General features: G+C 41.2%; 1 protein-coding gene across 4 annotated transcripts in view; it reads left to right on the forward strand.

The window, feature by feature from the left end:
- The window catches only part of MAP4K3 (mitogen-activated protein kinase kinase kinase kinase 3), a 90146-nt gene that overhangs the window by 10318 nt on the left and 66730 nt on the right, over positions 1–13098 (forward strand). For all 4 annotated transcript variants that reach the window (XM_059828415.1, XM_059828416.1, XM_059828417.1 and 1 more), the window contains exons 3-5: positions 3128–3218; positions 9933–9997; positions 12309–12364. In XM_059828415.1, coding sequence (XP_059684398.1) covers positions 3128–3218; positions 9933–9997; positions 12309–12364 — 212 coding nt within the window. The remainder of the gene's footprint in view (positions 1–3127; positions 3219–9932; positions 9998–12308; positions 12365–13098) is intronic.

A 13098-nucleotide genomic window follows, 5' to 3' on the forward strand; every position in this document is an offset into this window, starting at 1 on the left:
TCATGCTTAAGGTACAATTGTACAAAATCAGTTGAGTCCACTTATTGAAAGAAGGGATAATTGCTGCCTTTTAGTGTAGGGCAAAATACACTGTCCTAAAAAAATAACAAGCATGACAAGCAAGGTGTGAGAGGAAAAAATGTAATTGGAGAACAGTTAAAGGAAAGCTGATTAAAATTGCAGTGAGAGTTGGGTATTTTGGTCTTATAGTACTATGTTTTCAACCCATGTGACACAAAAACCTGTATAGAACAAAAGAAATGAGGAAGCCAGCAAGGCAGAAAAGAACTCACCTGGAGAGAGCGTAGAGGGAGTAAAATAAAGAAGGAAGGGTGAAATAATAGGTGAGCATTAGTATCCAGGAATTGAGTAAGTTTCCTGAAATTCTCTTGGAGACTCTGACTAGGACTTCACTGTATGCCAAATTTATGCTTGAACTGTGCTTACGTTGTGATTTCACAAAGTCCATATGCCCTACAGACCGGTTATCAGCCTGCAGTTGCTGTTCTATTAATACGGCTGGTCTTGGTGAACAAGAGTAGAGTAATCTGGGAAGTAAAATGTCCAGACTTTGTTTAACTCGTAACTGTTGGTGTTCCATCTCAAGATTGAATGTCGGGAGGGTGGGGAAATATTTTAACTACTACATGGTTTAATCCTTAAGGTCTATGCAGGCAAGAAGGCAAAGAAGTTGCTACTTTCTTCCATTTTTTCTCTTACAATTCTGGAAATGATCGGAAATGTTGTGTTTATATAATGCATGGATGTTAAAGAGAAAAAAAAAATTCAAGACAGGCCAGTATGTTACTGTGTAGTTCCAAAAGTGTATGTTCATCACACGTCTTTTATTCACGCTGGAAGTTGTTGTCTGGGATTATCTAGTCTAGTTCTGTTGCTTTGGCTTTTTATGTCAGTTCCCGTTGCTGGAGCACTTGGCTGTTCGTGATGTGGGTTACCAGTTCAGCTGAGACGAGCAGCCGTGCTGTGCCTCCCTATGGAACTGTAAAGATAAAACAGGGAAGGAGACTTATGTAGTGGGGTAAGAACCATAGGACTCAGCAGACTCTGATGTCAGCCTTTAAAACAGGTAGTATTTTAGTAGGACTCGGAGAATCGTGCTGCGTGCGTTCTCTGAGCTGCGGACAGAGCCTGGGGATGTGCTGCAGCCGGGGTAACTCGCCCTGACGCTGTGCTGATGGGGCGAACAACTGGCATCTTGCAGCTGAATCAGGTATTTCTGGCGGCCTTTGGACACCTGAGTGGTGCACAGAGAATGCGCTTTAGCTGCCCTCTGTTTGCTCAGTGAGCTCAGTTTCTCTCTGGAGTTGTCGCTTCCAGCTGCGGTAGAGGCTTGACTCACAGCTTCAGGCGGGCAGCGTCCACATTCCAGAAGCATGGCACTGGCTTTCTTTGCAAGTTTTGCAGATTGGGGGAGAGTGTCAAGAATAAGGGTTAATAAAGTTTAGGTGCTTACTCTAAGGCTTATGCTACTTTAATATTTTGGATGCAGTGAAAACACTGATCAAATCCTGGAGGAATTGTGTCCTTTCACAGAGATACCTGTCCTTATGTGAAAATAATTTCTTGTTTGCTCTTCAGTGTTTGCATGTTTAAAGGTCTAGGCAGGATACAGCAAGCCATCAGCAATACACCACGGATAGTAGAGAGTCTGTTGTGATGTTAACTTGCAGCTTGTGGTTTGAAACGTCCTTTCAGTTAAATAAAAGACATGTGAACATTGGATTTCTGGTTAAAAAGCACGAAATGGCTAGGTCACCAATATGTCGATGTATTGGGAGAAACTGAAAACATATTTTCTTAGGTAATAGCTTGGCCAGGTCTATTGGAATTTGTTGTGTTACATTTGAAAATTATTAACAGCCCTATTTGAGAAGTGATTTTGGGTTGCGACAATTGATAAATATGAGCTTAGTGTCTGTATTCAACTTTTTAGACAACAGCTTTGGCTTCCGGTTTAAAAGCTCTTTTGAGTTATGCTGAAATGTGCTACAGCAGTACACTAAACAGAATTTTAACATACTTTGAATTCTCCTGTTTTTTCAACTTGCTTGTAGAGTCTCTTAAGTTATTAATGAAGTTAAATGGTTATTTTAGGCCTTCAGGCTTATTTTACCTATGAAGTCCTTGAAGTTAGTAAGAATGAGTTAGTTTTTGTGAACTGCGTGTGTCTAGCAACTAAAGAAACTTCAGAAGAACTTCTTTGGAAATAACATACCAGACTAGCTATAATTTGCTGTTATGGCTTAAGAAATTTCAGAGGAGCCCCAGTGTAAGATACTGAACTGCAAGAGAGCATTTGACATGTATTTCTTAAAAAACCCAAACAAACAAACAAAAAAAACCAACTGAAAAGGCTGTCAAATATCTGTTACCAACATACTCTTATATCTTGATGTGTTTCTCACCTTCCCTCTTTAACTTACCCACAAAACCCCTGCACGACACCCCCAAACCAAAAACATCTCTGGGAAACATTTTGGGTTTTCAATTTAGTACGGGATTGTTTTCAATGTCCCCATCTGGTAAGAACCTTTTATAGAAAGACAGGGACAACCGATGTACCAAATAGTAAGACTCAGGTAAATGTCATGTCTATGTCAGTGTTTTATCTGGACATAAGTTATGCACAGTCCATAAATTTACGTCCTTACTGAGTTTAGTGAAGAGTTGCAGCAGCAGCGTACTGTTGAACATTTTTTGCTCAGGAAGATGATCTAATGGGTGTTGGACATGTGGCCAAAACCAGCAAAGATTTGTCATGTTTTTAAGAACCTGGGCTATCGGCAGGGCATATGCAGATGGTCACAGTGGTGTCTCGGGGAAAGTAAAGACTTTAGAAAGAGCTATGGCCAATATCGTAAGAGGTATCAGATAGCAGATGTGAGGTCCATCTGGCCCAGAATGAAACTTCTTAAGAATATTATTACTTATTGCTAAGCCCTTGCTAATAAATATTGTTTTACAGCTGCTTTATATGTCTGTGAAAGTGGCAGATAATTAGTTTTAATTACTCAAAATGTTTATTTTTATAAACATGTACTGGAAACGTAGTTGAGATGTGAGTATGAACCAGGCCAATGAAAATATTCATTCTTCTGCTTTTCAGGAGAAGATTTTGCTGTTGTGCAGCAGGAAATCATTATGATGAAAGACTGTAAACATCCAAACATTGTTGCTTATTTTGGCAGCTATCTCAGGTACAGTTTGTTTCTTTTGCTCGCTTAAAAATACCTCTCTATCTCCTTGTAAAGGACAGGTCTATGAGGTGACTTAGGCAAAACATGATTTACTAAATAAGTATTATACACTTGTATATTTTTTTCATTTACCTTAAAATCTGTTCTGTTTACTCCAATATCTATAAATAATGTTTCTCTTTGCAAAATCTTTCAGTGACCATGTAGTCATGTTTCCAAGGAAAATTAGTTGTTGTTTAAAAGCTTGGAATTTAATACATAAATGGAAAATTAAGCAGAAATATGACAAGTATGAAGAAAGAGTCTGTGTATATAGTATCTTTTAAATCTGTTTCAGTAAAATGTCTCTTAAATTTGCAGAACTTTGGGAAGTATAAATATTGCATAATACAGATTGAGTTCTCAGAAATGTTCTGACTTAACTGGTGTTGGCATGTAAAATTGTCTGAGAGCTCAAAATTGAATGTTGTGGGGAAATAAGCAGGAAGAAAATGGTTGGGGTTTTTTCCTTGCTTAAGAGTAGTAGTGCAATGTTAAGCTTTAAGGACAACGTCATACTGAAGTACCTAAGAGTGTAAACCGTGCAACCTTTAAAAAGCCTGCTGGTGATTTGTGTTTTGGATTTGTTTTGAAATCTAAAAGTGATTAGTAGTTTTGCTCCTTTATCTTTTGCTTTTCTCTCTTGAGCTGCAGAGTTGTTTAGGACACTTAAGGTAGTATATATAAATCGTTCCGGCTCATTATTCTTTCGTATGATTCCTTTTGTAAGGTATTGCGCTTACTTGTTACAAGTACAGTAAACTCGTACTCCATACAAAGTCTCAGTATTGAGCAAAATGACGGCTAGTTTCTAATAATGTTTGCTGTTATGATCTTTTTTAATACATCCTGACAAATGTTTTATCCTAGATCTAGCAAGTACTTGATGTTCAAGGACTAGACCTTTTAAGGCTGGATTCTGTGACCCTAACGTTGTCATAATTTTAGGCATGATCATGCCATGTAATAAAAAGCTTTTAAAAGGCTGTGAAAAGTCATGATGCTCTTTACGGCAGAGGCATCTTGTTCCTTTTGGGTATTCCCTTATCTTCTGTCTGCTTGGGGACAGTAGAGGTGGGACATGACAGCTCTACGTGTTGTGAAGGTTTCTAGGCCCTCTTCATAATGGGAAGATGCCAAGTGGAGTTACTCAGACGTGTACTAGACAGCTCCAGCTGAAATTTTCCATGATGGCTATCTGCTGCAGCCAAAAGCTTTTCAGCAGTATCAGCCAAGTGCTTTTGGATTGGGGGTGGGAAGATATAGGTGGTATTTTCACATGAAAAATCTTGGTACATGAAAGCCTTTCAAGAAAAAATTACCATCTTCGAAGGAGGAATATGTGACAGAATTTGGCTCTTGTGTTTGGAGTGCATCTTTTCCTTTTAAAAATCCTTTCAAATTTGATTAGGTTGTCTTCTGAAATACTGCATTTCTTTTACTTTCATTCTAGATCAGCTAGAGCATGGGAAATCCCAGTTACTGTATCTTTTCTAGCCAGCAGTGTCTGGTTTGGTGCATGTTTGCAGTGCTACAGAAGAGCTAACATGTGCTCCCTGGCTTGCTTGGCCATTGTTGAGTGTTCCTTGGGGTGACCTGGGACAGGATGTTGAAATGGCAAGCGTGGAGCGCTTTGTGGTGCTCTTGGTGACCTTGATGCCGAACGCCTGCGTAGTTGGAGCAAACTGAAATTGGACAAGTTGAGTGTGCTAGAACTTGGAGGCAGTGTTGGGGAAGAGAGAGGGTCCTGACAATAAATGCTGGAGGAGAAGGAGAGGTCTCATGCAGAAGCTCAGCTGACTAATGCTGTCCTGAGGAGTTTCTTCTCCCTGCCTCTTGTATTCAGTGTCCTGAATAGTCCTGGATGCTCCCTGAAACCATGTTTTATCACTGGTGGGGTTCATTGCATCTTTCTCAGTATGAGTATCTTGTTAGCTTTTTTTCTGATGAGTGGAAGTATTTGCATGCTGACAGATGCTAGTCAAGTCAATAGAATCTGTGTTTTGAATTATGTTCACTTTATAGTCATTTCAAAGGTCTGTAGTGGAAAAGCTGGTCATATTGATACTTCACAGACATAGTTTAGTGTGGAGCATGAAGGAAGTTTCCAAGAGCAAATGTATTTCCACTTAATCTTATTCTGAAAATGCACTGAAAGTCTGAGAACAAAGAGGAAAGCAAGCCATTGACTAGCCCATTAAATGAACATCTGCAAGCTATACTGAGCGAGGCTGGGAATGTGTGATTGTGTACCGCTTGCTTTATCGTGTATACATGTGCAGGAAGGGATCAAAGGCTGAAGATAAAATCAACAAGCCATGCTGTTCTGGCATCCCATAGCTTGAAGGGTGCTTCTCTTGGCAGCTGGAATGGTTTTTTTAACGCCAAGCTGGTCTGAGGTGCGTTATGCACGAGTTTGTGAGGGTGTGCATACAGATAGAGCGTGTGTACGTGCAGGGACTTGGTATTCCAAACTAGGAGCGCCTGCACTTCAGTTTTGATTGTTTAGGGTTAATGTGAAGATTAACCTAAATTGTGTGTTACTTCCATTCTGTGCAGTACTGGCAGGCTTTTTCTTGTGCGTGAACAGTCAATCCTTAATACTGCTACATACCTCAAAGTCATGTTAACATTTTTTTGAGATTTTGTGGAGTTACTAGTCTGTCTGACAGCAGCTTACAGTTGTCAGGTGGTAAAGTTGGCAAGGGATCTTGTGATCTGCTGAAGGCAGTATTTGGAAGCACCATGTTATGGTGACTAAGCTTCTTAAATGGATGTTGCATATTCTGAAAGTCGTGTGGCTGGGACCACATAGCGTCCCACCTTCCTGTCGCACCTCCTTAATCTTCCTCCCAACCTCAAAGCTTACCTTTGTTTGGGAAGAGAGCACCTTTTTGTACATGAAGATGTCCTCCGCTGCATGTGATTACTTTATTTGTACCTGTCTGCAGCACTGGGAAGGAAGTTCTGTCAACGTTTTTCTTGATGTGTGACATTAAGTCTGGCATGCTCCACAAACCTGAAAGTCATTGCTATAAACCTTTTCAGAAGACAAATTTAGAAGAAAAAAAGTAAGTGAGGAATGGCAGAGGGGAGGGCTGGGGCTCTGCAGTGCTGTTGAAGTTACCCTGAGCTGTTTTTCTAACATATGAACTTCTGACCAGAATGTGATGGTTCCATTGGTGTTTGTTTCTGGAGGTGACATTATTTGCACTGTAGAAGCACTGACAAATGTATCCAGTTGTCTTACCAGCTGCTTCTTTTAACTAGTCATAGTGGGAACAGATTGCTTGGTATAACTAATAAAAAGCTGTTTCTGTTGACTTTCTAAGATTTCATGTGAAAACAGACTGTGATCAAATATTACGGTTGCATTCAACTTTCTTTAGAAGTTTTAGATTGAAATGGTGCCTCTTCTCATGATGCTGTATTCAGGCTGGGGATGCTTTTTTTTAAAAAAAAAAAAAAAAAGTTTTCCTGTTGTCTCAGGGTATCAGAATATACCTTGTAGACGCAGAATTAAATTTTGGCAAATATAGTATATGTTTTGGCACTCTCTTGTGCTCTTGCCCCTCTGGCGCAGTGCTTCTCTTTTGTCTGGGCAATCGAATGGCTGTCTTTGAGGCCCTTCGTTGTCTGACCTTTTGTTTTCCAAGTATCTTTCAATGCTAAGAACAATAAGAAAAATACCATCATCCTATACTTGGCACTTATCAGCATACTGTTCCCCGTGCTTTTCTTCTGTTTAGGTATGGATTTTTCAGACAGTGAGATTTCTGCCCTGCTGTTAGCCTAGGTGTTAAGTTGCAGGCACTAAAAGGTGGTGTTGGTCCTGTCACTGTTTTGTTTGCTGAGCTTGCCATATGCTCTGCAGACGCCGACAACTGTGTACACTGTTACTGTTGATTATATGGATCTTTACCTGTCTCAAAGCACTTAGGCACAGTAATAAAAGGCTAGATACCAAATTAGAAATGCCATCTCCTCTTTTGATCCTCTTATGTTTTTTTACCTTTTCTGTAGGGCATTTCCACACTGTGAAGTTAATGCCCAGTAAGCGAAGGTGTGATTTACAGCGCTTATCATCTTCACGTCTCCTACTTTGTGGGTGATCTGCTGCTGTCCCAAGGTGGCTGGGGTTGTCCTGGCTTTTCCCACTTCCATACTGCTGTTGCTGTTGGCATCAAACAGGATGCAACCACATGGGAAAGAGTGGCTTTTATGAGCCCAGTGCCCCCAAAAGTATCCCTGTCTGAGTCCTGCATCATTGTGGGGAATAAACAAGGGACTTGCAGATGTCTGTCTCTTCAGTGCTTCTTTCTGACTCACATTCCCCTGCTGCCACTGCTAATTCTGTTTTCTTTCACAGGTAGTCACATTGCTTCTGTGTCTGACTTCGATCCGTTATTTCAGTGGAAAGCCTTCATGTTATTGCAAGCGATGCTTTAATTAACCCCTAGAAATGTACGGACTTAACAGCCAGGGACTTCCCTTGCTTAAAACCTCTGTAATGCCTGAACAATACCTTTCCCATCACTAGAGGAAGCGACTAGGGTGTAGCTTTGAGGACCATGTGGACTATGGACATAAAAGGGGAGGAGATCAAAGAAAGACAGTTCTTCCTTGGAACAGTAGCTATTCTAGCTGTTACCTGCTGGTGAGAAGTGCTTGCAATTTGCAGCTGAGGGGATCACAGAATGATGAGGGTTGGAAGGGACCTCTGGAGATCATCTAGTCCAACTCCCCACCAGAGCAGGATCACCTAGAGCAAGTTTCACAGGAACATGTCCAGGCAAGTTTGGAATATCTCCAGAGAAGGAGACTCCACAACCTCTCTGGGCAGCCTCTTTCAGTGCTCTGCCACTCTCAAAGTAAAGAAGTTCCTCCTCATGTTTAGATGGAACTTCCTAGGACCAAGTTTGTGCCCGTTCCCTCTCATCCTGTCTCTGGGCACCGCTGAAAAAAGACTGGTCCCATCCTCCTGGCACCCACCCCTGAAGTATTGATAAGCATTGATAAGATCCCCCCTCAGTCTTCTCTTCTCCAGACTAAAAAGCCCCAAGTCCCTCAGCCTGTCCTCATAAGAAAGATGTTCCAGTCCCCTAATCATCTTCGTAGCCCTTTGCTGTCCCCTCTCCAGCAGCTCCCTGTCCTTCTTGAACCGGGGAGCCCAGAACTGGACACAGGACTCCAGATGCACCTCACCAGGGCAGAGCAGAGCGGGAGGATAACCTCCCTCGTCCTGCTAGCCACACTCTTCTGGATGCACCCCAGGATGACATTGGCCTTCTCGGCCCCAAGGGCACATTGCTGGCTCATGGCCATCCTGTTGTCCCCCAGGACCCACAGGTCCCTTTCCACAGAGCTGCTCTCCAGCAGGTCAGCCCCTCACCTGTACTAATGCCTGGGGTCATTCCGCCGCAGGTGCAGTACCCGACACTTGCCTTTGTTGAATGTCATAAGGTTCCTCTCTGCCCAACTCTCCAGCCTGTCCAGGTCACGCTGAATGGCAGCACAGCCTTCCGGTGTGTCCGCCACTCCTCCCAGTTGTGTGTCATCAGCAAACTTGCTGAGAGCACACTCTATCCCTTCATCCAGGTCATTGATGAATATTGATGGATAAGCTCAACACTTGCACCATTACCTTGCAAAACACTTCCACGAATGTTGGCGTTGCCCACAGGAGTGTCTCAGCTGTTCTGACAGAGGCTTATGAATGCAAGAAACCCAAGACCCAGGGGTCATGGGCAAGCTGCAGAACAATCATCAGTCTTTCCTTTGGTTGTCCTGTGTCCCAGTCTGCCCTAAGGTGGTTGTATGTGATTTTTCTTTCCTGCGTGTTTTGATGGCCAGGAATGACTAGGCAAGTCCCAGATTTTCTGCTCTCCGAAATGCCTTTCTGTGGCCATGTGTGGTACATCTGTCCTACCAGTGAAAATTACTAAATGAAAATAGAATTTAGTGTCCATAATAGAAGATACCTTTGAATACTTCAGCCTGTTGTCTGTTCTTGGAAAGCACCTTTTATGGAGGTGTAGAGTCAAACTGAACTGATTCCCTCAGTAAGAGGAATCAAAAGAACGTCCCTCTGACCCCTGCCACCAAAAATATCCATAGGTGTTTTTGTGGGAAAAGACTTCGTCGGAAAAGGCACTTACCCACAGCATGGGCTCCACTCTGCCTACCTTTGACTAAAGCACTAGAGTTTCACTCCGTTTGTTGTGAAAGAAATTGAGTTGAGAGATATCCCTAAGGCTTTTTGGTTTGGGTTTGTTTCTTTTGTTTGGTTTGTTTGTGTTAATTCCTCTGCTCTGAAAAAAGTGGAGGAGAAGTGAAAATGAGGAAGAAATAAGAACCCACATCTGTTTTCTCTCTACTCTGATTAAAAATACATTTCATTTTCATAGTAGATCTTGAACAAAAATCAGTGTGCCTGTTTCGCTAATACTGTTTCTATTACTCCGATAAACCCTGGAATATTTTGGGTATTTCATTAGTTACTATTTTGACAGTGAAGTATGACATAGATGAAATCATGTTCATTATTTGACTTGTACTTTTCACAATACAGAGCTTGTTATGTTATACTTTGTAATGTTTGAGTCCTCTGACTTATCTTTTGTAGGAGCTGTTTTCAAATCTGACAGCTAATGAATGGTTTTGTTCACTTTTTAGACGAGACAAGCTATGGATTTGCATGGAGTTTTGTGGAGGTGGCTCTCTACAGGATATCTATCATGGTACGTCAAGACTGTAATTCCTTAAAATCTAAGTAAAGATTATTTTCAAAAATGGAGATGATGACAGTGTTTTGGAATCAGAGAGGAGGAATCCTAAATTTGGTATCCATAATAATCCATTGAAGGTAAATTTTAGCTTATGTATTTACATAATTGGTTGGGTTTGGGTTTTTTAAACAAAATTAGCTATAGTGGGGGTTTTTTGAGCAGCATAATTTATTTCCTTCAGTAGCTCATATACCCATCACTACTTTTCAATGGCTGTAAAATTAGGCAGTATTGTATTGTAAAAGTAAAATTATATCCTGATGTGCTGTCTTACTTCATAGCCATTTTGTTTCTGAGCTTTTGAACTTTGCTTTAGTATAATCTATACCACTGCTTACAGATACCTAGATAAGGGGATTGATTAGCATGGATGCTCTTGCCCTTTGTAAACAGTGATCTTTTGGATGTGTGTATAGCAGTAGTGCCACGAGGGTCTCCTTTTTTTTTTTTCCCCCCCCGGATGTATGACTTATGTAGGCCACCTTTTGCTTTTCATGTTTGCTTTAGGCTTAGGTGCAATGAGGGGGTCAAAGAAACAAGGGGCATGTGTGAATCTATTGCATAAAGGGAGGATCAGTCAATTGATTGCTAGTTTTCAAGAGACAGAATCAGTTTTGAGGGATTTTATTGCCCTGGAATTAAGACTTGCTTAGGAAAGGAGTATGCTGTTAAGTGAGTAGTGGCTCTGTGGTTCTCAGGTGATGTTTTTCAGGCAGGAAATCAGTCCATATTCTAAATTGTGAAGATTTTACATGTTGGAAACTTCACATCCTTCTCTTGTGCGTAAACAGCTTGTATACATTTTTACATTTAACTTGGGTGCAGTTAAAACACGGCACCCATTCACAAGTTCACACCATGCTTGTGGCGTAGTCATTTGAGCATGGCCTTGTTGATCCTTTACATCTTTGCTGGTGTTGATAAAGCATCGTGTCTAATAGGCTTTGTTATGTGGAACACCTGTAGAGTAGGAAATGAGCTCATGCCACATAAATGCCTGAACAGATGTTGTACAGGAGCGGTTTCCTGTTGCAGCTGATTCGTGGCTTCTCTGCTGGTAGTTAGAGGAGAAGGTTCTTTTCTGGTCTTAATGACGTTCCAAAGGGTCTTTTTCCAATTGAACTATAGGCCTCTCTAATCTTAAGTTATTTAAGTTAATCAGAATTAAATTTCTCAAAATAAACATACATGCCTAAAAATATGTACTTTGGGTGCTAATATATTTAGGTTTATGTGGGTTTGGAGCTTTTCTTTCAGAAAAGAGAAGATGGATTTAGGCCTCTTTTGAAGATATATATTGCATGATACTAATTTGTATTAAGGTTGTGGGTTTTGTAGAAGCTAAGCAGTTAGGTGCTTAAATCTTCTTTTGTTTTTAACTCCATACTCCTTCAGTTTCCTTTGAGAAACCCCATCCAACTTTTCTATTTGTTTTCTCTGCAAAACCTGAGAAGCTTGCAGTGAGGACTGCATTTCCTGGTCTTAAAACCCTTTAATGTCAGGATCAAAGACCAGTGACTGGGGACAAGTCACAGGCCATGCCTTGCTTGCTCTTCAGTGTTTGGTTTACGTATTTGTTTGGAATTTAATTGTTTTCCTTCAAGAGACTTGAGCGAAGTGAGACCCTGGAGGGAGAGGAAGACTCCTTCCCTTGGGAAGCTGCTGAGCCTGCTCAGAGGGAGAATTTGAGAAGGTGCCTGGTGCGGCAGGCCCGGGAGCAACAGTGATGGTAGCTTCTGCAGAAAAGGGTTGAGAAGCTGCAGAGAGCAGGGCGCATGGCAGCGGGAAGGACAGGTGGAGAGAGCAGGTCGCAAAGGGTAGGAGGAACTTCCTAGGGCTCAAAGGAGACCGTTTGGAGTTTCCTGCAGCTTTGAGTCACTGGGTTGGAAGTCCAGCCCTGCACGGAAGGACCCAACGGGTTTGTGCAGGGGAAAGAGTTGTGCTTAAATCACTGCTGCTGTTTCTTTTTCCTCTTAATTACTTTGAGATTTGTATATGGAGGGAGTTAGTTGTTTCCATTCCAATGGGACTAGACATTTTTGAGTTTAAAAAAGGTTTGGTGGTCTTCGGTATGCTCAATCTGGGGGAAAGTCTAAGCACATTTACTTTGAGACTTCTGGTGTAAGACCCTATTTAAGCACATTTTGAGACTTCTAGTGTAAGACCATATCAGTGTGAATGGAAGTAATTGAGGTATGGGTTTGGAATGGGCAGTATCTTACCTGATTTTGAGAATTACTTTTTTTTTTTCCTTCCATTTCAGTGACTGGACCACTTTCAGAACAGCAGATTGCCTATGTTAGCAGAGAAACACTACAGGTAGTGTGTTCTCAGGTTCTTGTAGTTGCCTTTTAATGTAAAAGTATTAAAATCTACAAATACATGTGATGCCATGGAAATACAATGTTTGGATGGCTCAGCATTTTTCTCAGACTTTTGAGGACGTCCTCTATTTATAGCCTAGAACTGATTTGTATGATTGCATAACTTCAGATTATCCTGGATCATTTGAAGAAAACTGTCATCATCTTTCTGCTGTTCATTTTTTTTTTTTCTTTTTAAGAAGGGGGAAGCAGCATGTTTATTAATCCGTATTTGTGATACAAATTAGTTATTACAAGTTCGAAGGAAAATTTAAAGACTCTGTTTTGCATATCTGATAGTTGATCTGTGCCAATAAGAAAAAAATTGTCTGTGTATTTGAGATGTTCAACTTAAGGTCACCAGCCTCTCCTTATGGGTATGCTAGCTTTCATTTTTCTTTCCTAAATTAAAGGTTCAGTTCACCAGTAAAACTTAATCAGTAACGGCTTTTGTGGTGGATGTCTTGCTTCCATGTGAGAGAGCAGTTCTTGGCTTCTAGTGAATGCAAATCTGTTGAATGCCATCAGTTGAGAGCTGCTGCCTCTCTCAAACACTCTCTCAAGATAGCTCTGTCCCTGAGCCAGCTCCCTTGCATGCCACTTAGCATCTCCCTGTGCTATGCCAGAGATTGCTGACTTCTGACTGACAGGACATGGCTTTTTTTTTTTCCTTCCAGTGAAGTCTTATGT

The sequence above is a fragment of the Gavia stellata genome, chromosome 23, assembly GCF_030936135.1.
Source record: "Gavia stellata isolate bGavSte3 chromosome 23, bGavSte3.hap2, whole genome shotgun sequence".
Classification (NCBI taxonomy): domain Eukaryota; kingdom Metazoa; phylum Chordata; class Aves; order Gaviiformes; family Gaviidae; genus Gavia; species Gavia stellata.